Raw genomic sequence first — 26,045 nt, 5'->3', positions numbered from 1 at the left:
CCACACAGAGAGTACTAAAGCCCTATCAAGCAACGTCGGCCGCCAGTTCAAGCGGAGTGAAAAACAAGTGACCCGTTAGAAACAGCAGACACCGAGATGTGTAACCTCCCTACATGAGGTGGAGCCATCTGTCCTAGGGGTGGGAGAAAGGCCCCTACGTTGTGCAGAATGAGTCACAGGCACCAACTGCACCACCGGGCCCACTGGCTCCAGTCCAGAACTCTCGGGAGCGTCCCATCTCTAGACCAGCATTTGAATAACTCACAAGTGTTTCTGAGCTAGGTAGGAGGCTACACATACTATAACACTAGAGGTAAAAACCAATCAATCAGGAAATAAGAATTTGCAGGACAATGCATAGATGTGCATCATTGAGTTTATGAGCCCTGACACAGTGTGGTAGTTTGAGGTGTGGGCAGTGTTCGCATCCCCATGTTGGTGATAAATGTATTCTGCTGTTACAGGGCTGGAGTTCACACGGCTGGTTCACAGCACAGAACAGACAGGGGACGGCAAAGTGTTCGCTTTTCAAAGAACCGCAAGGCCAAAGGCAGTATACGGAGGCTGGTAACCCTAACCTTTGCTCACGAGATACACTATTCATCAGGTTTCCTTCTCTCCTTTATGCGCCATATTTAAATCACCTTCATTGGTACTTCCCACTCGCAAACACTGACTATTCTCCCATGAAGATCCTCATTAAAGAGCGCGTGCATTTCTATCAGGAGGGGCTGCAGCTCCCCGCTTTTGAACATTCTTCACCTGAGCAATGCAAGCACAGATACTGGGACCTCACATGAGCTCCCTGCATCTTTAAACTACTTTCACATCAAACACAGAGATAACACCCTGAATTCCCAGGAAAGTAGAATGTGTTTGGAGTAGTCCAAACTAAACTTCAAAATGATAGGAGAAACATTACATTAAATAGAGTGTAGAAATAACATCTCTGGAAGTAAAAAAAAAAAAAAAACAGTCACCGTGGAATGCTGGGTGGTTAAAAGTATTGCAGTGTTGCGCATATTAGCAAATCTTACCCTTAGAAGCTTTCTAGTTGGCTAGATTTCCATAAAGTTCTTCTGCACTACTTACTGTAACCTATTTTCATTGCACATGTTTTCCAGAGAAGCATCTCACTGCAGGCTGGCCACAGTTAACCTCCTAAAAACTTACATTTAGGACATTTAAACAAGGCAGTTATCACCACTCACTGATTAATCTTTGGCATTTTGATGTTTTTGAAAGGGAAACACCCATCTTTTAACACTCTGCTTATACAGCGTTCTGCAGTCAGCACTGAGCAGTGTCCTAGTCCTCCTTGGTGTCCTCAGGCTACAAGACTTCTCAGCCCCACCGTTTGCATGCACAATCAGAGTGGCAAGCTTATTTAGAAACGGAGAGCAGGAGGTTCAGCTGAAACAAAGGAAGAAAGCCAAGTTAGTTGTGTGCGAATAGCCATTCTGCAGAAAACTAGGTGGGGCCAGCAGGTGGCATGATGGTTGAGGCCCTGGACCACAATTCAGTCCTGGAACCGGTGGCTTGCTTTCTCACTTTCTCCTCCCTCTCTCTCTGGTCAAATTAAACAATAATAATAATAAATAAAATTAAATAAAACAATTCTTAAAAAAAAAGAAAAGAAAGAAAACCTGATAGAGTGTTTAATACAGAATGAGAAAAAAGTTTTGTTTTTTTTTTCCAGGTTTTTCCCATAGGGGAATGCACTCAGCAGAGAGAGACAGAGAGGGACAGAGATGGACAGAAAAGGGGAAAGTGAGAAATCAACCCCAAAGGAATGGCCAAAACCCAATCCCTTCTCCTTCAGTCTCCTCCTGGGATTTTGGTTTTTAAGAGACCTGTAAACATGGCCATAAAATACAAACTGGCCCACAGTCTGGGTCTATTCCTGAGGCAGCCACTGGGCGCTGAGCACTAACGGCGCTGTGGGGAATTACACTCCATCACCCAGGCGGACCTCGAGTCATTTAATGTCAGTGAGGATGATGGCTAAAAGTACATACACACACTGAGAAATCGCAGAAATTCACCTACATAATCAATTGCACCTTTTGCTATGCAGAATATTTGGGGAGAATTGTATATAAATTGTATTCTCTTTATTTATAATTTAACCAAAGAGAGGGAAGGGGAGAGAGAGAGAAAGAAAGTGAGAAAGCAAGCCGCCAGGTCAGGGGCTCAAACCGCACTTGGCCATGTGGGAGTCCAGTGCCCTTTACCATCACACCACCTGCCAGCCCCCAAGTTGTATTCTTTAAATGACTTTTTAAAAAACTTGCCAGAGGGCATATGCACTTGCCAGAGAGAGAGGGGAAATACCAGAGAGAGAAGGAAAGCAACAAAGCACTCCCCATGGGGGATGGTCATGCCACGATCCTTCTCCTCCATCTCTCCCTTCTTTCAAGATTTTGGGCGCGCGGACGCACACAAACATGCATGTACACTCACACCCAGCTTGTTTCTCAAGCTGCCACGTCCGAGACCTGGTATGCCATGGGGGATCTAGTCTCCAGGCCACCAGCTGGCCCTAAATGCCTTTCTTAAACCCACAAGAACAGACACAATGAGTGAATTCCAGTTCATACACTAACTCCAAATGACCACAGAAACAACTTCCCACTCCATAATGGAAGGCTAGGACCTCAGAGCTGGGTGTTCACAGCGACAGAGGGAATGACAGATCATCACCAGGTCCTGGAGAACACCAGATAAATGAACCCAGCACTGAACCCTCATATACAGTCCATCTAGTCTGGTAGTTAAAATCACCACCTTTGATATCTTTTATAAATGTGTGCTGCCAGGAGAAGGATACGAAATCACCTCTGTGCTTTTCCTGAATCAAAACCTCAATCTAATCACAAGGAAAGAGACAATGCCAAGTTGAGGGACAGTCTACAGACTCACTGGCTGTCAAGATCAAGAAAGACTGTGGAACCATTATAGGTTAAAAGAACCCAAAGAACCAACCAGCAGATGGCATAATGGTTATGTTGCTGGACTCCCATATAGTCGGCCACGGTTTGAGTCCCGAACCCAGCAGCTTAAAACTCACACCTGGCACATGTGCACACATGCCCAAAACCTCAACAAAAGAATGGAGGAGAAGGGGCTGCAGTGTGGCCGTCGCAACTAGGCAATGATTTCTCACTTTCTATCTCTCTGTCTCTCTGGCAAATGCACATGCCCCATAGCAAAACAAAAAAAAAAAAAAAAAAAAAAGAACCTAAACAGGCCTGACACAGACAGCAAGGCTGAATCTGGACTTGGGCCTGCACTGGGAGAAAACGTCTATACAGCTATACAGGTCGCGATTGGGACCTTGAGGACACGTGAACTGTGGGTTAAGTAACAGCATCAGCACTGCATTTCTTCTTTTGAGAGCTGTTCCTGGGTGGAAGGGGACTTCCTGTGCCCTTGAAATACACTCAGGTATTTAGGAACAAGTGAGCACTATCTCCCACCCTCCTCTCAATTAATTTAAGAGGGTAGAAAAGAGGGAAAAGGAGAAAGTAAGAATGATAAAACAAATGGGGCAAAGTGTAAATTTGGTAAAGGGTATGTGGGAGTTCCTTATACCATTCTTGAATCTTTCCTGTAAGTTTGAACACATAAAAGAAACTTAAAAAATAAATTGTGCTGCCATATATTGACTTAGTCGTATGATCCAGCTACTCTACACATCGACATTCAGCCAACTGACTATGACTGGAGAAAAAGGAAATTTGGATGACAAAGTGAAATAGACTTTAATCCAATTAAAAATAAAGAAATAAAATAGGGAGGGGTCTTTAAATACTGAACCCAAACTCAAGTACCTATCAAGCTAGAGGTAGCCACATAGAAATGACTTACAGAAAGTATTTTAAGTATACAACCCTACAACTACAGAGAGATCTTTTAAAATATTACCCATCTGTGGGCGAGCAGGTGGTGTAGTGGTTAAGGCACTGGACCCCCACATGGCTGACCGCAGTTCGAGTCCCAGACCTGGCAGCTTGAAAATCATGCAGGGTACATGTACATGTTTGCCCAAAATCCCAGGAGGAGAAGGGATTACAGCATGGCCATACTCCCTGCAGAAATAATTTCTCACTTCCCCTCTCACTGTCTCTGTCTCTGGTAACCACATGCACCCTATGGCAAAAACCTTCAAAAAAAAAAAAAATTACCATCTATCCAAAGGACTATATATACACCAATATAAAGGAATATAGTTCTGATACATGCTACACCATGGATCATGGATGAGCTTGAAAACATGCTATATGAAAACGCCAGTAATGAAAGGACATGTATGGTATGATTCCATGTAATGAAACAGCCGGAATAAGCAAATTCATAGAAACAAAAAGTAAATTAGTAGAAAGAGGGAATGTGGAATTTGCTAATGACTAAAAAGTTCCTTTCAGGAGTAAAAAGAATGTTCTGGAATTAGTTGTGATGCCTACACAATTCTGTAAATATACTAAAAACTACTGAAGCCTACACTTTACAAGAGTCAAATTTATGGATATGAATTATTTCTCAATTAAAAAATGACCCCATTTCTCCCTCCAGCTACCCTCTCATCTTCCTCCTCCCCATTACAGTTGTCACACTCACCGTCTCTAGGTCCTCTCTCCAGTCCTTTACCCACTCCAACCAGGCTCTCGGCTTACTGCTTGCCCCCAAATTCACTAATCTTTACCATATACTGAATTTCTAAGCTAACTAAAATTATGACCAGAAATAAAATGTTCTCCACAGCACCAAGCTATTCCTAATCCATAAGAGGTATGCCATAAAAATGTGTTAACTGAATTGAATAAATGAATGATGATAAACACAGATTGGTCCTATATTTAGTTTTATTGAGTTTAGGAACAAGAGAAAAAAATAGAATTACTACTAGCATCTACTTTAATCCCTAGAATAGCTTCCATATTTTTTCTACATTTGAAATTTGGGTTCTTATTATGCATATTTCAAACAAAATCATTCAGCAAGTGAAATGTCACTAAATCTTTCACAAATAGGTCATTCATACTAAATATACAAATTTCTAACATCAGAAAGGATTAAAAAGCAACTGAAAATTCTAAAACTATCCCCCCAAAATTTGAGAGAGCAAGTTTCAAAGTTTCTATTGCTCAGCAGAATAAAATAATGTACAATAAGCTTTTTTTAAAAGAGATTTTTGCTATAGGGTGCATGTGCTTGCCAGAGAGACAGAGACAGAGACAGAAAGATAGAAAGCAAGAAGTCACTCCCCCGGGGGGGGAGATGGCCACACCACAATCCCTTCCCCTCTATTTTCCTCTCGGTATTTTGGGCACACACGCACACATGCCCAGCATGAATTTAAGCCACCGCAGTCAACTACATGGGAGTCCAGTAATGTAACCATTATGCCATCTGCTGGTCCCAATCATGCACAATTTTCTAAATTAAAACTAAAAGCGTATTTGCTCAAAGACATTATCTAAGCAAAACACCTTAGGGGGCATGAAACTAAGAAGGATCTTCCGTCTATGAATTACCTGTTCCATAGACGGACAAGCAATGATCTGGATGTCTTCAGGGCTGAACTCTTCCTTTAACAGAGCATGGAACTTCTGGAAGACCTGCTGAATATTATTCTTAGAAAGAAACAGAAAGAGACCATTTTAAATGAGCTGCAATAAACATACACAGTTGTCTTGAACATGAAGCACTAGGAATGCTAAATCGCAATGGTAGCTGCCAAGACAAGTAGAAGAAATGTATCTTTCATGAGATTACCACCAAAGATGTATAATTTGCACTTCGTATTTCACATGCTAGCACAAGCTGATGAAGACTTAACTGATAACATTTCCTGGAAAAACTGAACTCTAACAAGCCTTGTCCCTCCAGAGAATAAAAGTCTTCAGCAGCAATTTCTTACACAAAAGATAATAAAGTTCCCAGGCACATAAAATGCACTTTAAAAATCAACCAATGCCTTGGGTAAAGATGTGAGCTCAACACAGAACTGGAAGTTATGAGTCCGAAATTTGCTCTGACATCTAATCCCTTGGTGGCCACTGCAAGCCATTTATTTCCACTTCTCACCAGTAAAATGGACATAACTCCTAGAATGCTGCTCTCCCAAGTGTTGAGCACATGGAATGTAAGTATCTGGTTTTTGTTCAGTTACTAATTTCTACTTTCAATGGTAACATAAAAAAAAAAGAGACAAAGTGAAAATGGGGGTTAAAAAGATAAAATTAGACAGATGCAGGCTCTGTAAGCCTTTCAAGAATCACAGTGATTATTAACCATATACCGGGACCAGCAGTTGGCATAATGGCTATGTTGCTGAACTCCCATGTAGTTGACTGCAGTTCGAGTCCCGGATCTGGTGGTTTAAACTCACGCCAGGTGCATGTGTGTGTGCCCTAGATCCCGAGAGGAGAACGGAGGAGAAGGGACTGCGGCGTGGGCGTGGCCATCCCCCCAGGACGTGATTTCTCGTTTTCAGTCTATCTCTCTCTGTCTTTCTGATGAGCACATGCACCCTATAGCAAAAACTTCTTGAAAAAAAAAAATCATATACCAACATTTTTAAATGTCTATAGGGAGAATAAAATAGTAGGTGAGGTATGAACACTTAAAGTCATTGGCTAACATTCAAATAAATTACCGTTGACACTCACCCTGACGGGTTTAAACAAGATGAACTCGGTATCTTTATTGGATAGGTACAATGACATACTTCTCAATGTCACAGGCAGCTTTGCTTTTATTGTCTTATAGGCAGTTGTCACCAGGTCACTGACCTTTGCTGGAAAGAAATTAACCTCGTTAGCGTCACAAAGAGAAAGAGAAGAAGGATTTCCATTTCAACTCAGGGGAGAATAAAAGGAGAGAAAAATAGCAAAAGACAAGAATCTTTATTTCCCCAAAGAATTCCTTTCATTTTTCTTGTTTATTTATCAAGTTTAATCACAAATCCTACACATGTTCATTTTTTAGCCACTACATATAAAATTCTAATCCCAAAGGCTAAGGAAGCAAAAGAACTCCCCAGTGTGTTTCAGGACATTCAAGGGGGCTGTAATATATGTCTTTGGAATCTGGAGATAAGAGATAAGGTTTAAAAGAAAAACAGTCACTTTCAAAGAGAGACACTAGTAAGAATTGTTTCATAGTGAATGAGCTTATTCATTTGAGAACTGACTCACAGTAAGAGATTCTCTCATCTTCCTTAGATCATTCAGAAAATGTATATGTATTTAAGTGGAGTCAAACATCCCTTTCTTACATTCTCATATGGTATTATAAGAAAGGGAATAGAATAGAAATCTACAAAGAGGATTAATATAATAATTTTTAAAATGTTCAACTTCACTCATAATTAATAGAACACGAATTAACCAAGAGATATTTACAGAGTGGGGAAAAATTACTAAAATTATAGATATCCAGGTTTGATAAGGATATGGGAAAATAGGCATATTGGTCTACTGCTGATGGGAGTATAAAATGGTTTGATGTCTTTGGAGGGATATTAACTAATATCTAGCAAAACTGAAAATACACATACTCTGCTCTTAACATTTCCACTGCTGGAAATTTACCCTATGAATATACTCACGAAATACCAAAATACATGTATACATGGACTTTTTAAAAAGCATATGAAAAACAAAAACTGAAAATAATTTAAATATCCATAATAGAATTACTAAATAAAACACTCTGTATTGATGTATTCTATGCATGCATTAAGCAGACCAGATAGAGCTGGATAAACTGGTACAGGAAGGACCCCAATATACTTAATAAGTGAAAAAAAGCAATGAGTATAGTGCGATCTCATTTGGGTAAAACTTCTAGTTCACATATGCTGGTACATACATAAACAATTTTGGGAAAGAAACTGTAATATGAATTACCTTGGGAGAAGGACCAGTTAAGAGGTGGAGAATAGGATTACTTTTAACTTCCTATCTTCTCGTGGTTCAAATTTAATACCATCTAAAAAATTGTTTTTAACTGAGGAGGGCTGCAGTAAAGCAGAACAAGAAAGCACTAATACTCTCAAGAAGAATGAACGAACAATCCAGGAATTGTTCATTTTTCATAAAATAGATGAAAATTCCTTCAAGACACGTTTCCATCACTAAGATACTTCAGGGATCACTCACATCAGTTTTCAGAAAAAGGGCATACAAGGCTAATGAGTAAATTGTTCTCTAATCCCTAAAAAGGTATACTTCCCAGAGTAAATTAACAAATTAGATCCAACTTAAAATTTACTCTCCTGGATGCTAATCATGAAATGATTCCTCAGAAGCTCACCGAAGCTGCATGAACCAGTTACACTAGGCTTCTAGGACAGAGGGTCCCAAGACACGTCCTAGGCAGGCCTTCATGCTCCTACACCAAGAGGCCCAAAAATCTCTCTTTGACAGTTAAGTATGGGCTTCACGTATCAAGAAAAACCAACTTGACACCTACACTGTGGCTAAATAGGACAGAAGATTCAACTCTAAGATAAACTGCACTACTACTGCTATATTCACTAAGATCGCCTCACTTAGAAACAAAATGGGTTAAAATGACAAAATGCAAGCCCTATTTCGATCTGTCCTGTCAGCTTCCTTTTGACTACTCCTGCTTTACTAATGACAATTCTAGTAACGTTTAAGAGCACAGTATACCTAACACTATGAATTCTATTACAATTCCACTTAAGAAACTGACAGCCCCTATTCTGTGAGAGTGGGTTTTCCAAAAGGGAAAGAACAATTCATTAATTATGCATCAAGCCCCTGGGATTAGCTGTAATAAATATGCCCATGCCTATTTACTGGTTTCTACCTATTTTAAGAAAGATTTATTGCACCTAAGAGTTTTGTTTACACAAACATTCAAAATAAAAATCAGCTCCTATTTCTAAGTAAGCCCTATAAAGCAACTGAAAATGTGAGCCAAAGGCTCCCCTTAATCCAGAGATCATCAGAACTCCTTCAAGAGCCACGCTGTTTCGGACTGAAAAGTCAGCTTGACTGTGAGACATCAGAATAGGTGGTTAACACCAGGCCAGGCTGTGATTACAATTTCCAGCATTGTCAGTAAAAGAATCCGATTTTCTGGAACGAACTATGTGCTCTCTTTCAGCAAAGATGTTGCTGATTTCAATCTCATACAAAATACAAATGTTTAAAATTAGACAGTAGAAAGTTCACTGTCTCTATCACAGTAAACCAAAGCACGTTATAATATTTACTTTGCAATAAAAGAAATCAATTCAAACCTGTATTTCCACCATCTAAGTTCACATGAGGAACCTTTAAAATAAAATCCTGTCATCCTTTTAAAGACAACTGATAATTTACTGCATTTACAGACCTTGACTCACCTTCAAATTAACCTGATACATGTATAATAACTGAAAATTTGGGAAGCTTAGAATGGCTCGAATCCTTTTTCCCAAAGAAAATGAATACTTGACAGACTTAACATTCTTTCAATACAGAAAACCAATCATATTAAAAAGTTGATTCCCAATTAGGTGCCTGTATAGACCACCCAGTTTTTATGGATGTGAAGCCAAAATCATTCTCTCACTATATGTGAAAAGCTGCCCTCCCACTTGAAAACAGCTTACTTATAATTAAAACAGTGACTTTGTTACCATTTGCCCTTTTTTGACTTCAAAGGATCTCTATCACAATTACGGGGCAGGGGTTGGCCAGAAATATCAATTAACAAAATGTTTTAATGGCAATGTAAAATGTCATAGAATGTACCTAAAATAACCCACATGGCTGTGATTTTTAAATGTCTAACATCTAATGCTAAAGATCTCCCCCCAAAAAAACAAAACCAAAACCCTCTAGCACACACAAAAAAAAAAAAAAAAAAAAAAATTACATTTAAAAAAGAGTAAAACTGGAAACATCTCAAATGTATCTGCCAATCAGATAACGATACTGCCTGCCAACCCTCAACTGACATCTCGATTCTTACAATTTTTCCCCCAAACATTCTAAATCGTCAACAGAGGAATGCAACTTAGATAAAATGTGGAACAAATGGTAACCCAATATTTCTCTATATACTTGAAAACAGGTGTACTCTCTCCATAATTTCATCCCATCTAACAAAGAGTTTGCATCAAAGTTCAATGCAATGACTAGTGGGTACACAGAAATCAGCACACTCAAAGTGTTTCCATCCAAGCCACATTTTATTTTTAAATTGGTAAAAAAGAATTTGTAATTCTTACTTCCTTGGAATACTTATTGAGATGCAAATAGTGCTAGCCAATTAAGACCTATCAGCTCAGGGACCAGCAGTTAGCGTAATGGCTATGTTGCTGGACTCCCATGTAGTCAACCGCAGTTCGAGTCCCGGACCCGGTGACTTAAACTCACGCCGGGCACGTGTGCATGTGTGCCCAAGATCCCGAGAGGAGAATGGAGGAGAAGGGACTGTGGTGTGGCCATCCCCCCTGGGGGGTGATTTCTCGCTTTCTATCTTTCTATCTCTCTCCTGGGGGGCACCCCGGCCCTGTAGAAAAAACCCCTAAAAAAAAAAAAAAAAAAAAAAGACCTATCAGCTCCAAACTGAAACTTACATTAACTCAGATCGTAGTAACCCAGAGCGAGTAGGAAACCAACTCCAAACTGCCACTGCAAGGACTATATAAGTACAAATGAGTAACATCCTATAAAAGGAATCTAAAATAGTAAAAGTTGAATACCTGGTTGTGCCCAAGGCTGCTGTGACAGAGTATACTTGGGGCCTCCCTGACTGGCCATTGTTTTTAATGCTGAAACCTAGCAAAAGAAACAAACAAAAAAATTTATTTCACTCATGATGAATTAAACTAGTACTGCTCTCAGAGGATTCAAAACACTCTTTAGACCTATTAAAATACAATAATAATCAAATGTGCAATCCAAACGAAAATGCATTGTATCTCATAATTCTTTACAGCTAATAACATTTATCAGCAAAACTTCTTTTGTGATGTTAAGGCATGCTATTTTGCAAGAAATCTACCAAAGTCCTGAGCAATTCTGCCTGAAACATTTTAGGGAAGAAAGACAAAAATGAAGCCTTAGAGAAATGACAACACAAAGCAGGTATTTCAAATGGACTATTCTGTCAAGATTAAATTATCATTTTATGTCGTTAGAAAAATGTCACCCCAACCGGACATAATCTTTATACATGGAGAGGATCCTTTTCCTTACCGTATCATAGGAAGATAGAAAGTCATTAAACAAGATTTTCAAATACTATTGATAGGCACGCTTGACCAAGAGTGCTAAAGATACAGACTTTTAGATACTCTTTAAAGGTATCTTTAAAAGATACCTTTTAGATACTCTTCTCATTCCTCAGCTGCAACAAAGAGAAGCAAATCCAAAAAAGTACATGAGACTGTTCCTAAGATAGCAAATTGTAAAGGGATAAGATGTGGCAGGGGAGGGTGAGGAGGAGAAATTGCATATGGTATTCATTAAAATATGGATGGGCATGTGCCAAAGGTCAAGCCCATGGCCTCAGCCTCACTGGAAAGTTGCATTAGAAAAACTTTATCATCGGGGCAAGCAGGTGGCATGGTGGTTAAGGGCGCTGGACTCCAACTTGTCCAACCATGGTTCAAGTCCTAGATCTGGAGGCTTGTTTTCTCACTCTGCCCCACCCCCTCATCCCCCACTGCTATCCCTCTCTGGTCAAATTAAAATAAATAAATAAATAGAATAAAGTCCAATAAAATAATTCTTTAAAAAAAAACTTTATCACCAATTCTTCTGATTTCTCATTTAAAAAACACACACACAAATATTTAGACAGAAGATATTTATACAAGGTATAATGGTAATTCAGATCTCTCTAGCTTTCTTTCTCTCTACATATTTCTAGTTTCTAATTTTTCTCCTGGACTACTCTAGGCCTTTGCTTAAGCTGCCCATGTGTTTAAATATCAACCTTTTCTCCTCTTACTCAATTCCTCTTAATGTATTTTTTTTTTGAGAGAGAGATTTTCACTGTAGGGTGCGTGCGCTCGCCAGACAGAGAGAGACATAGAGACAGAAAGCGAGAAATCACCCCCCGGGGGGATGGTCACGCTGCAATCCCTTCTCCTCCATTCTCCTCTCGGGATCTTGGGCACACACGCACACGCGCCCGGCGTGAGTTTTAAGCCACCGGGTCCGGGACACGAACCGCGGTCAACTACGTGGGAGTCCAGCGACATAGCCATTACGCTAACTGCTGGTTCCCAATGCCTTTATTTTTTTACTGTGAGATACAGCTTTAAAAACAAATCATACATATATTTAGAGACAATGCTAAAAGAAAAACGTGTCTATTATCCCAAATATTTTCCAATGTAAAATTATAAATACAGTGATGTGTATGCATAGACTAAAATGGAAGCACAGCGCTCCATAAACATTATTCCTCGCTTAAAACTATATTCAGGACATCTTCCCATGTCTGACAATTTTAATTGTAATGGCTGCCTACTATTCCTATGATTGCTCCAGAATTTAATCAATTTCATAAAAGCATATGTAGACTGTTTACAAATTTTTTTAACATTAAAAAAACAAAATACCGGGGGCCAGCAGATAGCATAACAGTTATGCCGCTGGACTCCCACATGGCCAACCACACAGTTCAAATCCTGGACCCAGTAGCTTGAAAATCATTCCACACACATATGTGTGCATGCCCCAAGATCCTGGGAGGAAAATGGAGGAGAAAGGACTGCAGTGTGGCCATTCCCCTGGGCAGGGGGGTGATTTCTCACTTTCCCTCTCACTATGTCTGTCTGTCTCTGTCTGTCTCTGTGTCTCTCTCTCTCTCTCTCTCTCCAGCAAACACATGCACCCTAAAGCACATGTACTCTAAGACAAAAACTTCTCAAAAAAAAGAGAAAAAAATACATAGGTTGGGGGGCTAGAAGGTGACACAGTGGTTAAGGCACTGGATCCCACATTGAGACTCTGCAGCTTGATCCCAGATCCAGAGGTTTGAAAAACACTCCCAGTAGTATGTACGTGTGCCCAAAATCCCAAGAGGAGAATGGATTGTGGTGTGGCTGTCCTTCCCCCCCATATGTCCCCTGGGGAGTGATTTCTCACTTTCCCCCTCTCCATCATCTCTCCCTGGCCAAGTGCATGCACCTATAGCACCAAAAAAAAAAAAAAAAAAATTAGTCAGTGTTAGTCAGTGGCATGATAGTTCAAATGGCTGAATCTCATCTGGCCAACTGTGGGTGTGCGTACATGTCCAAAACCCCAAAAGGACAGAGAAATGGAGAAGGGACTGCAGCTTCACCATTCCCCATGGAGGGGGGTGCTTTCTCGCTACACTTACCCCACCCCTCTCTCTCTGGCAGGCACAAGTGCCGTCTGGCAAATTAAAAAAAAAAAAAAACACAAAGAGAGAGCTGGCCCTATAATTTAGTGGTCAAGGGAGCTGAATCCCTTATAATCAACTGCGGTTCGAACTGTGGTGCCCACAGCTTGAAAAGTACACAGCGAGTGTGTGTGTGTGTGTGTGTGTGTGTGTGCATATGCCCCAAATCCCATCAGAATAAAGAAATGGAGAAGGGACTGTGCCATGACTAGGTTCTATTGAGAGGCACTTTGCTCCATTCTTCACCCCACTCTCCCGCACAAGCACACAAGCCCTCTAGCAATAACAGTAACAAAAAGTACAAACCTGTATATTCACTTCTAGTTATTACTGAGAAAGTTTACTTATCTTGAAGTCAAACCTCAAGAAACATTTTCTTCAAAAGATTTTCCCAATTAGCCTCATCTTTTTTTAAAAACCCTATGGGATGAACAAAGACCCACTGTCTCACTCTGACATTACTGTATACATTTTAATGTTAATGTATTTTTCTGTGTTGATTTCCCATTAGGTTATAAATTCTTAAGAACAGGAATTAAATTTATAGGTCAAATTCTATTACATCAAGAAAACTACATTAAGAAAAAAATTAAATTAACAGTGTTACTGAAAAAAATAACTCTTCAGAGGAAATATTAAGAAAACTCACAATTCTTTAGCAAACTGTTTGAAAGAAAGATATTTTTTACATGTAAGTCTGAGTTTTTAGCATAAAACTGGTTCCATTAGAAGGAAATACCTTTAGCTAGACAAACCTTAAATTACACTTCCTTTAAAATGCCTTAAGGTTTTTCACAAAAGCAAAATCTTCACCTCTAATATGTCATATTTTATTATACAATAACACACAACACTGTACAAAGCGCTTATACACATACGATCTTCATTGGTTTCCCATGACAGCTTTTAAGAGGGAAGGATGGACACTATAGCTCTCTCCATTGCAGGGATCAGAAAACAGAGACTTGGGGGACCAGCAGATGGTGTAATGGTTACATCGCTGGACTCCCATGTAGTCAACCATGGTTCAAGTCCTGGACCCAGCAGTTTAAAATTCACACCAGGCACATGTGCAAGCATGCACAAAATTCAGAGAGGACAACAGAGGAGAAGGGATCGGGGAGTGGCTTTCCCCCCTGGGGGGGGGGTGATTTCTCATTTTCTGTCTCTTTCTCTGTCTCTCCAGCAAGCACATACACCCTATAGCAAAAAACTCTTAAAAAAAAAAAAAAAAAAAAAAAAAAAGAAGACAGAGACTTGGAAACCAATTTGTCAATTATTTCCATCAGGAGGTCACAGAAGTGGGTTGAGGGCCGGCTTTCTTGGCTTGATGTCTACGCTCTTTCTATCATTCGAGTCCTAACACCTACTACCATTCCAGGTCCAATTAAGAGTCAAGCAATATTCAGTAAAATGAAATTCCAAAACAATAAAAATATATCAATAGTTTTTGAAGCTTAATAAAAAATAATCTGGTCCAAATGTCTTCATAATCTACCTCTACCCCCAACACTTAGAAAAATGCCGCATTCTCTCAGGCTATTCAAATACTTAGAGAAAAGATTATTTTTCCAAAGGCAGGAAATTAAGCAACAGAGCATATATGTGCTTCTAGTACTTGTTTTGTTTTTTTTTTAAAGACCAAAAATCAGGAAGGAACCAGACAGATGAAGATGTACTAAGAGAAATACTTTTTCTCATGTATACAAAACTTTCATTTCTCAATTTGCAAAATGAGGATACTTCTCTTACTCCAAGTCCTAAGCACCAGGGATGTAGTGAGAATCAAGGAAAATGAAGCATCTCAACAAGGACAGCCCAGGAAGAAGCTATGTAAACAAAAAGGTCAATTTATAATAGATGGAAGGAGATGAGAATCATACCTCATGTCTTTTAGACTGCAAAACAAGTCTTCTGAAAACCTACAAATACACTAACACAGTTTGTTCTATTATTCCAACCCACACATATATTTAAAAACCAGTCCAAACCTAGAAATTAGCTGAGGACATTTTGTTTATGAGACTTATATACAAATGGCAAATACTGAGTCCCTCAAACATACATCCAAATGAAATGTGAAATACTGTTTCTTTTCTGTATGTTTTTCTTACAATCTCTTGTCAAGGTACAAGCACAGACTGCCTTATAAAATGCTAGTAACTAAACAAGAGGCATTTGATTCTGCACTTAGAGGTGATAATGCTGAGTTTTACCTTTAAAGGCTTAAATATTTTACTCCCTATTCTACTCTTTATTATTTCTCTGCTTTTCAGAATGTTAGTAACAGTCGCCAGGTAATAAGTGAAAAACGTTGGGTCCACACATTCTAAGATGCAATGTCTTAAATGATTACATGTGAACTCTAGTGCTTATATGTAAGTGTCTTTGTCTCTAACCCACTCTCTACCAAAAAGACACAAAGGGACCTGAATTTGAAATAAGCCAACACAGAAGGGATGCTCAGTTCTCTAGGCTGTAGTATCCACTAAATATTTTGACTAAAAACTCAGTGAGTAGCACTGAAGAACCAGAGTTAAAAAAGGAAAAGTAGGGTAGCCAGTGGCATGGATCCCATGTGGCCAACTGCATGGTTCGAGTCCTAGACCTGGCAATTTGAAAAACACTCCAGGTGAGTGTGTGTGCATGCCTAAAATGCTGAGAGGAGAATGGAGGAAAAGGGATTATGGCATGGCCATCCCTGGGGGATGGGGAGGTTGCTTTCTCTTTCTCTCTCTCTCTCTCTCTCTCTCTCTCTCTCTCTCTCTTTCTCCCTCCTTCCCTCCGTCCCTCTATTCTCTCTCCCCGATGAGTACAGCTGCCCCACAGAAAAATAGTAAAAAAAAAAAGTAAAATAAATTAAATAGAGAAAAAGTGAGGCAATAGCAAATGATCTACCACAGACTGGTCAGATTGGAATGAGACTGGCTTCTCTGTAATGATGCTGACTGGGTAAGGCCTTTCCTGACCCCAATCCATAGAGAAGGGAGTACAAGGAGGTCCATGAAGAGCTACACAAGGGACCCCTGTGACAGATGTGTAGCATGTCTGTGGAGAACCAGTACGTAATTCAGACTTGGAACACGTATTTTCAACCATAAACCTCATTTCCTTTTAAAATGTTCAGAGTATCCAGAGCTTTCTATAATGCATGACTACAGATTTACCAGGCAAACTTATTCTAAAGTTAAGGTGAACAGCAGTATCAGTAAATTCTGATTCTGTTGATTTCTAGGAAAACTATGTTGTTCTAAAACAATTTTTTAATCTTAGGTTTCATTCTAATCTATGATTAGAATGTTTATTTCAGATTCACTCTGCTACTCTGCTGCTCTGCTTCTGTACAATATTCTTCCATAATATTTCCACCAATATTATTGTGGATGCTGTCCCCAAAATATACATTACAACCTGTAAGCTGGTTTTCCATTAAGATAATTTCTTCTTTTTTTTTTTCTTTTTTGGATAGGTTTTTGCTATAGGGCATGTGCGCTCGCCAGACAGACAGAGACAGAGAGACAGAAAGCGAGAAATCACCCCCCAGGGGGGATGGCCACACTGCAATCCCTTCTCCTCCATTCTCCTCTCGGGATCTTGGGCACGCACACACACGTGCCCAGCATGAGTTTAAGCCACCGGGTCTGGGACTCGAACTGCGGTCGACTACGTGGGAGTCCAGCAACATAGCCATTACACTAACTGCTGGTCCCATTAAGATAATTTCAATAAAAACTATCATTTATCTGTAAATTACAAAGTATCAATGCTTGCATTTTTTTTAAAAATTAAAACCTAGCAAAATACATTTCTACCATTTTCCTTTTAAATTTTTGTTGAGAAGAATCCATGTGCATCTGAGGTAGGCCTAGCTCTGCCCCTTTAATGGGTAAGTCTCTGCCCCAGAGCTCTCCTTCCAGCCCAACACTCAGTGAAAAGTCAGGTAGCATGGTCTTCTTTCTGTCTCTGTCTCTCCCTTTTGCTTGAAATTTTTCATATATGTGTGTGTGTGTGTGTGTGTGTGTGTGTGTGTGTGTGTGTTTAAAAATCTGTAGGTACTATTGTCTCTGACCTCTCCTTTCCCTTGCCAATTCCAGAATTCATGTGCACTGAGGTGAGCATAGCCCTGTATGCCACATGGTTCTCATTTTTTTTACCTTTTTCTTTTAAAAAAATTTTTTTTCCCTCTTCATTGTTTTTTGTGGGTCGTTTTTTGTTTTTTGGGTTTTTTGTTTGTTTGTTTGTTTTGTCTTTTTCCCTTTGTCTCCTTCCTTTTACCGACTTTCTCACCTTCTTACCTTCCACACATTAAGTGTCTGGGCAGGTCTAGAAACACAGTAGCAAAATATCTGGATACTTTCAGGGTCATAGTAAATCTCAACCCCTACTGAACTGGTACCAAAAGGTAGAAACCATCTTTATAAATCTAAATTAAAATTCCTTTCTGTGGATACTACATTTCAAAACACTGGAATAGAGGAGAAATAGGCCTAGAAGTTTATCACAGTAAAGTGAAGCATATGATCTTACAGTAGCAGAAGTCTCTAACAAATTAGCCAAATGTGAATATACCACCAAATGATTAAAAATCAGAGAAGAGAGTCTGCAACGTGAGCAGCTGGGAGAAATAAGGATCTGCAGTGAGCGCAGCTCATCTCCCACACACATCTGAATTCTTAGTTGAAACCCCACAGCTCAGCCCAGCTGCAACTATTTCCTTAGAACTGTGAGGTCTTTATAATATCCAGTTCCACTGACAAAAGTGCAGGCTGCTTGGTGAGAATCAGGGAAATGGCACTGCAGAAATATTGCAGGTCATCTCCTTCTGCTGGCCCCTAATATTCACAATTAACTTCAAAAAGATAAGTAACAGTAATCCAACAGATGACCAAAAACCAGCACAAAGAGAAATCAAGAAAATACCTCTCCCCCCGAGGAGAAAGAATAGTCCTTCCTCATCCACAGACAGTACAGTGGAACTCGTGGAAATGTCAGGTAAAAGAATTTAGGGTATTTATAGTGACAAAGTTAACAGAGATACAAGAGAAGAGAGACAATGAACTCTAGAAAATGCAGGAGAAAAGAGACACTGAGTTCCAGGTGAGGAAGTTCTTTCATGATCTGAAATAAGAAATACACACAATCAAAAATAATCAAACAGAACTGTTAGAGATGAGACTATAATAGAGGAAATCAAAATCTCCCTTGAAGTATTAAAAACAGATTAGATCATGCAGAAGATTGAATCTCAGATGTAGAAGACAGAACCTGACCCAGAAAAATTCACCAAAAAGGCTGAGAAAATAACCCCCCCAAAATGAGAATAATATACAAGTAATACTAGATATCATTAGATGCCTAAACATCTGGATAATCGGTATCTCAGAAGGTGAAAAAACTAATCGGGCCATTGATAAGCTATTCTATGAAATCCTAGAAGAAAACTTTCCAAACCTAGAGAGGCATTCAAATACCCAGACCCAAGAAATACAAAGAAGTCCACATAGAATCAACCCAAGAAGATCTTTTCCAAGGCACATCATAGGATGTGACTAAAACCACAGACAGACAAGATACTAAAATTGGCAAGAGAAAAATGTCAAGTTATTTTCAAAGGATATCCTATCAGGCTAACATTGGACCTCTTGTCAGAAACATTGTAAGCAAGGAAAGAATAGGAAAACATTCAAAGTGTTGAGTGAAAATCAATTTCAACCAAAAAAACTATATCTGGCACGATTATCCTTCATATGGGTAGAAAAGAGAAAAACATTCTAAGATAAACAAAACCTGAAAGAATTTACCAACACCAGAGCAGCTTCAAGAAGTTCTGAAGGGAGTAAGTACTATTCCAGGAAAACTAAAGACAGACAAATAAGAGAACCAAAAAAAAGGACCAAGAAAAAGGCCAACTTAATGGTAGGGACAAGTTCTGAAATATCAATAGTAATGTTGAATGTTAATGGAAAGGTCAGACCACAGTAACACTGCAAATTCAACAATAGAGAGATTACATGAGACTGAACTGGTGAAATAGAATTCTATGACATTTTTCTAAACATTATTGATTTTCTTCTATGCTTTGTCTTCCAAATTTAAGGATTTTTGTTTTCTTTTGAGTTGTTGATAGGTTCAGCAATTTGTTAAAAAAAAAAAATTTTTTTAATTGAAACATAAACTTTTCCCCCTTTCTTTGCAATTGGAAAATATTTGAGATCATTCTTATTTTTTGGCAGAATGGTTATTTGCATAAATTCAATAATGTAACAGTATCTGTGGCCTTGAATCAGAAATTGAATTCTTCTGGGGCTTTATGCAAGTAACAGATCAAATTGAGATTAACCTATTTTTCTTTTTTTGCAAATAAGTTAGTTTATACCTCTCTTTAGTAAAGGGGAATGAAGAGGAAAAAAATGTTTCAGAAGAAAATTACAGTGCACTTGTCACTAGATTCTAGCTTTGTCCATACTTTTAGTTTAAGATCTTCTGTGAATCAATAAAATGTGACAAAAAAAAATGTTTAGTATGGAAGGGAGGGAGGGGAAAGGGGAATGAAAAAACTGGTAAAAGTATGCTTAGTAGACAAAAAATGAGAAGCTATTTGCTGATGATAATGTATATAGTAATAATCTTTGTCTTGACTGACAAGCATGGTATCTGTATTAGAAAAATAAATGTATACTGTAAAGACATGTGATTAAATGTAAATAAATTTAAAAAATAATAATTTAAAAATTAAATATAAAAAATGTTGTGGTGTGAAAAAAGATAGATATATATGCAAGCATTCTAAATACTTGATATGAATGAACTAAAATCCACTAAACAAGTAACATATACCAGTGATAACTAGAAGAACTGTTTAACATTTCTACATCTGCTTTTTTGATGATTTTAATTATTTTTTAAAATTAGTATTTTCTGTGTTTATCACAGGCTTCTGGCATATTAGTGTTGATGGATCCAGCAAAAAAGTTACCAAAGAACAATTTGTTTAACAGTACTCCCAGTTAGCTAGTAAATTTAAGAAAAAGAGCTGTCATATTTTTACTCTTTTTATAATGTCCTCTAATACAATCTAGAGTAGACAAAGGTGGCTTAATAAATGAAAGTTGGGGCCGGCAGGTGGCACAGTGGTTAAGGGTGCTGGCTCCCACACGGCCGACCATGGTGCCAGCCTTGACCTTGCAGCTTGCTTTCTCACTTGCTCTCTCTCTCTCTTTTTCTCTCTGGTCAAATTAAAATAAATAAATAAAGTTAAATAAAATAATCCTTTTAAAAATAAATAAATACATGAAAGTTAATTTCAAGACCTTTTAAACATCTTTCTGTTGTAGCAAAATCCTTTGTTATAACAATAAAATGTTTAAAAATGGTTAGGTAGAAACAGGAATGATAAAAATAGCTAGGAATCAGGCCAGCCAGGGGTCTTAGCAATTAAAGCTACTGAATCTCACATGGCCAACTGTGTGGTTTGAGTCCTGGACCCAGCAGCTTGAAAAATAGGCTAGGCATGTGTGCATGTCCAAAATCCTGGGAGAAGAATGGCGGGGAAGGGATTGAGGTGTGGTCATCCCCCCTGGGGGGGAGAGGTGCTTTCCCATTTTCTCTTTCTCTCTCTCTCTCTTTCTGGCTCTCTGGCGAGCACATGTGCCCTGTAACAAAATTTAAAAATGGCCCTGATCTGAATTTTTCTTTGGGGGCATTAGCCTAATGATAGATTTAGCTTGGGAGACAGATAGATAAATTATTTTAAATCCATGCTTCTGGCAATTAACAGTGCAATAATATAAAATCTTTCCTTCTCAATTATTTATGCAAAATAAAGAGAAACATGACATGTAAAACAAGGAGAAAATAAATCACCCACGTTAAGTAACAGGCAACTCTGATACACAGGGTTCTGGTTGCTGACAGGCAGCTCCAGGAGAAAGTGAGAGCCCAGCCCATACGCAGACTACTTACGATGTGGATAAACAGAACGCGGCAAACCAAGGGCAGCTGTAACTAGCTTTATAATTATTTGCACTCTCCCTCTTAAAAACCCTGCAAGCCTATCTAAAAGTCTATAAACCAAAAAGCTTCTAGAATATGAACAGAAAACACAGTGACTCCCCAGATGGAATCATTCAGACCTGGGCTTACCATTTCCTTCTGCCAGATTCTGCACAAGAGAGACATTCAAAATGAACTCTAGGGGAAAATGCAAAGTGATTTTACCAAATAAGCACCAAGGTCTATACCTTTGTCAAGAATTCTTCCAGCTGCTCTGTGAACAGCTTGGTCTGCTGCTGAATAAACTGCTCACAGGCTGACTTCAGGTGACGGTCTACGTCTTTTTTAGAGTCAAGGTAATGTTCTCGTATCTCGGGAGTACCCTTAAAAAGAAGGTAACAATTTACTCCTGTTTTTATGTGCCTAGAAACCACCAGGCATGTAAAAGAATGTCATTCATCTCCCACCACCAATGGAACAGACTCCTTCTCACCTCCAGCAAGAACTCTATCAAGGCATTGTTGCTATTCAGCCTAAAAAATCTTGGAACAGTCATAGGGTTCAGGATTTTAAATGCTGCATCTGTGAAACAAAATTACTCATCCAGTGAACACGTACAGTTTCAACAGAGAAGCCATGTATAACATAGACAAGTTCTCTACCACCACAAAGCAAAAAGCTACTTCTTCTTCAGCAGCTGTCCTCACGGGGAATGAGGGTGAGATGAGCTGCAGGATGGCTTAGAGTACCCACACAGAATTACTTTTAAAAGTTGGAACTGCAAAATGTCTCTTGGTCTTAATTATTCCCTTACCAAAAATAATTAATAATAATAATAACAACAACAAATGGTAATCAACACTGTAAAATTTTACCATTTTACTTTTAGGATGTTAAAAAGGTTTTTTTGGGGAAAAAATGTTGTATACTTACCCTGCTTCTTTGTCAAGATCCTGGCTGACACAGAAATTTATTCATCTGAAGCAGTGTGAATAAACTAATGTGTCAGCCAGGAAGAAAACACCAAGAGGACATATTTACCCCTTAACCTCCAAACTAACTAGAATCTAAGTAGAGGTCTCATTGATGTTCAAATGCAATAAGATATAAAGTTAGTCATGAGAGGTTAGAGACTTGAAAGTAAGGATCGCAAGTATTATGAAGTGACGGTAAGAAAAGATTATCGCTTTGCTTTGCCAGACGGGAGAAAGCAAAGTGTGAAATGCTTGCTTCCCTGGTTTTGTAAGTGCACACCACAATATTGCCTTAACCCAAGCATTAATAAAAAAGAATTTCTACCAGATTCAGTATTCAGAGTAAAGCTTTATTTAGTAAAAGGCTCTTTTGGTCAGTTGTCTTTTCTAAAAGATACACAACCTTCGTAATACTTGGGGATAAAGTATACTTTAAACCAAATTTTGCCAAAATTTTAGGATATTTCATTTTCTCACATCTCACTAGATCTACACTAGACCAAGTAGCAACAAATTACGAATTAGAAAAAAATGAAATAAAGTAAATTAACTGTGATCTATCACATCACTTAAATAAAGACTACCAATAGGCAGGAATTCCAATAAAAGCACCATTCTTTCACTACAAGGCAAAAAGGAAATCAACCAGAATAGTGAGGCAATGAAAGCTTTTGATGAGAATAAGCTTGGGAAAAGAAAAAAAATGCATTCTGTAATGGCAAAAACTAGAAAAGCTAGCTCCTGTTTTAAAAAGAAAAAAAATCACAGGCTAGCAGATGGTGTGGTAGTTAAGGTGCTGGATCCCACATGGCCAACTCCATGGTTCAAGTCCCAGATTAGGTGACTTGAAAAACACATCAGGAGGTGCCCAAATCCCAAGAGGAGAAGGGAGGAGAACAGAACATGCCATGGCTATCTCCCATAGGCGGGTGCTTTCTCACTTTTCTTTCTGTCTCTGTCCCTCTCAGGTGATCACATGTGCCCTCTAGCAAATAAAAAAAGAAGAAGAAGAAAGAAAAAGGGTAAACTGTTTTCCTATGTTTTAATATCAAGCAAGATGAGGCCATACTGCCTCTCAAGGGAATTAAATCAAGTCCACTATCAGATACATCCAGTAATTAGGGAATAAAAACCTGCTACCCTTGGAAATCCTGTATTTGAGTTTCCTCTGAACCACAGAACACAGAAAATAATTTGAGTGACTATTGTCTTAATTGTCCCAATACATAAGAGACAAGTTAATTCATTACACTGCCTGATGGCTTAAGGCATAAGAGCTTAAACCTCTTGAAAATGGCTAAGATAAAGTTTACATAAATTTTAGAGTAATTAAGGGAAATGAGGGATATTTGGGGTATATCTTTAACTGCTTATGATTAGCATCTTAGAAAGTAACTACTTTGATCTTTTAGAAATCATCTCTTGTTAATTCAATCAAAGACAAATCATCAGGGTGGATGAGTCACCTTTCCCAAGATGATTCGATGTCTATTTCCACTTATTATTATCTGTACGATTACTTAACAATCACCTGATTCAACATACCACCTAACATGTAAGCAATTTAGACTTGCATGTCCAAAATTTCCTAAGTACTTCAATACATACTTCACTCATTTCCTTCTTTAATGATCTTAACACCCAATGGAGGTATCCTGACTAGCTGATTATGCTCATTCTACCTAGGAAGAAGGTGTATCATCACATAAGCACCAAGAAATGAATGGCTAGGGACAAAATCCAGCTCTTACAGAGTGAGATAAGTACTTTTCCCACTTTAACCAGCAGGCATTCTAAATTTTCATAAACTGACAAACTCAACTCAATGTTCAAGATCACCTTAATTAACAGACACTTATTTATTAGGTACTTATTATACTAATTTTTCATTTTTCACTGATTACTGTAATATATGCCAAATAAGAGAGATAATAATAATCTCTAGGAGAGATAATACAAAGGCTCTTCAAAAAGTTCATAGAAAATACACGTTATTAAAAAAAAGTGCAGCTTTCAAATTCTGTATCAAAATAAACTTAGACATGAATTCCACTTTCCATGAACTTTTTGAAGTACCCCTGTACTATATTACAAAATGAAATGCCTATATATATAAAATTCCCTTCAAAAAGAAAACAGACCAAGTTAGAAAGAATTAAGATACTGACAGTTAGCTTAGTATAAACAGATAACATATTCAGCAAGCAAAGGCATGCAAAAAAAATTGCAGATGAACATAAAGTAAACCCACAGCCTGTGCTGACACATCTGGACAGCTCAAACATGCCCAACTGTGCCAGCCAGGACTACGAAGTACCTCTAGTTTTCTTGAGGTCCAGGGAAATTTCCTTAATGGTGAATTCAGTATGAAATGGAGCAATTTGTTCACGAAGAATCAAAAGGTGCTTAATTAAGAAAAGTTGTCCATCAATCTGAGTCTAAATTGCAAGACAGAAAAATTAATAAAATAACAGATTAAATCAAAATAGAAGCATATAAAATCCATATGTTACTAATCAACATTAATCAAACTAGCCCCATGACCTAGTAGTTAAGGGAAACCAGAGTTCCCATGGCCAACCTTGATTCAACTCCTGGTCCCAGTGGCTTGAAAAACATCATGCCAGGCACATGTGTGTGCAATGCCTGAAATCTCCCAACAGGATGGAGAGACGGAGGAGAAGAGATTTCACTGTGACCATGCCCAGCTGGGTGCTCTCTCTCCCTCCCTCTCTGTCTATCTGACAAGTGCATGCACCCTCTGGCAATTAAAAAAGAATTTTTTTTTTTTAATCTACCTAGGTTTACAGCTTATGGCTTCATTGTATAGAGAACCATCCATATTCCCCATGATAGAACTATCTGGAAAAATACTGCTTCAAACTCTCAGTAATGCTGTCATTTGCTCTACTTAGGAAATCCAAGAAATCTAGTCAGACGAAAGGCTATAGAACAATATACTGAGAAAGATAAAAGTCAAATCTATTTTAGTGCAGACAGAGAAGAGACAATACAGCTTAGCATCAGCACCGAGCAGGAAGTAAAGATAAATTCAAAGTATAAGCATGAGTCTGACCTGCCTTGGCTTCCTAGTTTTACGCTGGGAATATGGCTTTCATTGTATGGCCAAAGTGATTTTAAATCCAGAATATCAGACAGATTTATACAAAAGGAAAAAAAAAGTCTCTTATTGTAATATGATGCGGGTTGCTGTTTTAGATTGCCCAGCCACCACCAGACCACTGACTACTCCACGCCTCAGGGTTCTTCCTGTCTGTTGCTCCCTTGCATGTCCTAGCCACACAAGAGTCCTGTGATGCAAGGTAGCTCTCGGAGCTCTGATGCAATCTCGAAATAATGAGTAATCACAGTTCTCATTTCAAGAGAGTCTATATATTAGTAAGAATAAGCCTATGTTTCTCCTTTTTCTGTTATTCAAGGCAGAATCTTATTTTAAAAATAGTTCTAATAGTTCCTTCCGCGTGGTAGCTGGGGAGACCCTGCCGCTGTGCTGACCGCGCTCTGCGGACACGGTGTCCATGACGCTATAATTTTAGAAACCTCTGTATTTGTCCAGGATTAAGAAAATGAATTCGTGAGCCGCGGGGCGCCGCAGGCACGGCACCCGCCCACGGAAGACGGCCCCGGGGGCTCATGCCCCCGGCGCGCGGC

The 26,045-nt window shown here is 38.7% G+C and overlaps 1 protein-coding gene across 1 annotated transcript in view; it reads right to left on the bottom strand.

Moving 5' to 3' along the window:
• Nucleotides 1-293: 293 nt before the first annotated feature.
• The window catches only part of COG3 (component of oligomeric golgi complex 3), a 68,030-nt gene continuing 42,278 nt past the window's right edge, over nt 294-26,045 (bottom strand). Inside the window, exons 16-22 of the mRNA XM_014583373.2 lie at nt 24,691-24,811; nt 21,893-21,981; nt 21,648-21,782; nt 10,733-10,808; nt 6,675-6,802; nt 5,538-5,636; nt 294-1,413 (exon numbers count right to left, since the gene is read on the bottom strand). Coding sequence (XP_014438859.2) covers nt 1,384-1,413; nt 5,538-5,636; nt 6,675-6,802; nt 10,733-10,808; nt 21,648-21,782; nt 21,893-21,981; nt 24,691-24,811 — 678 coding nt within the window. The 3' untranslated portion in view covers nt 294-1,383. The remainder of the gene's footprint in view (nt 1,414-5,537; nt 5,637-6,674; nt 6,803-10,732; nt 10,809-21,647; nt 21,783-21,892; nt 21,982-24,690; nt 24,812-26,045) is intronic.

Source organism: Tupaia chinensis, unplaced genomic scaffold (assembly GCF_000334495.1).
Source record: "Tupaia chinensis unplaced genomic scaffold, TupChi_1.0 Scaffold144262_1, whole genome shotgun sequence".
NCBI lineage: Eukaryota > Metazoa > Chordata > Mammalia > Scandentia > Tupaiidae > Tupaia > Tupaia belangeri.
Note: the sequence above shows the minus strand (reverse complement) of the source record. Positions and strands in the feature narration are given on the sequence as shown.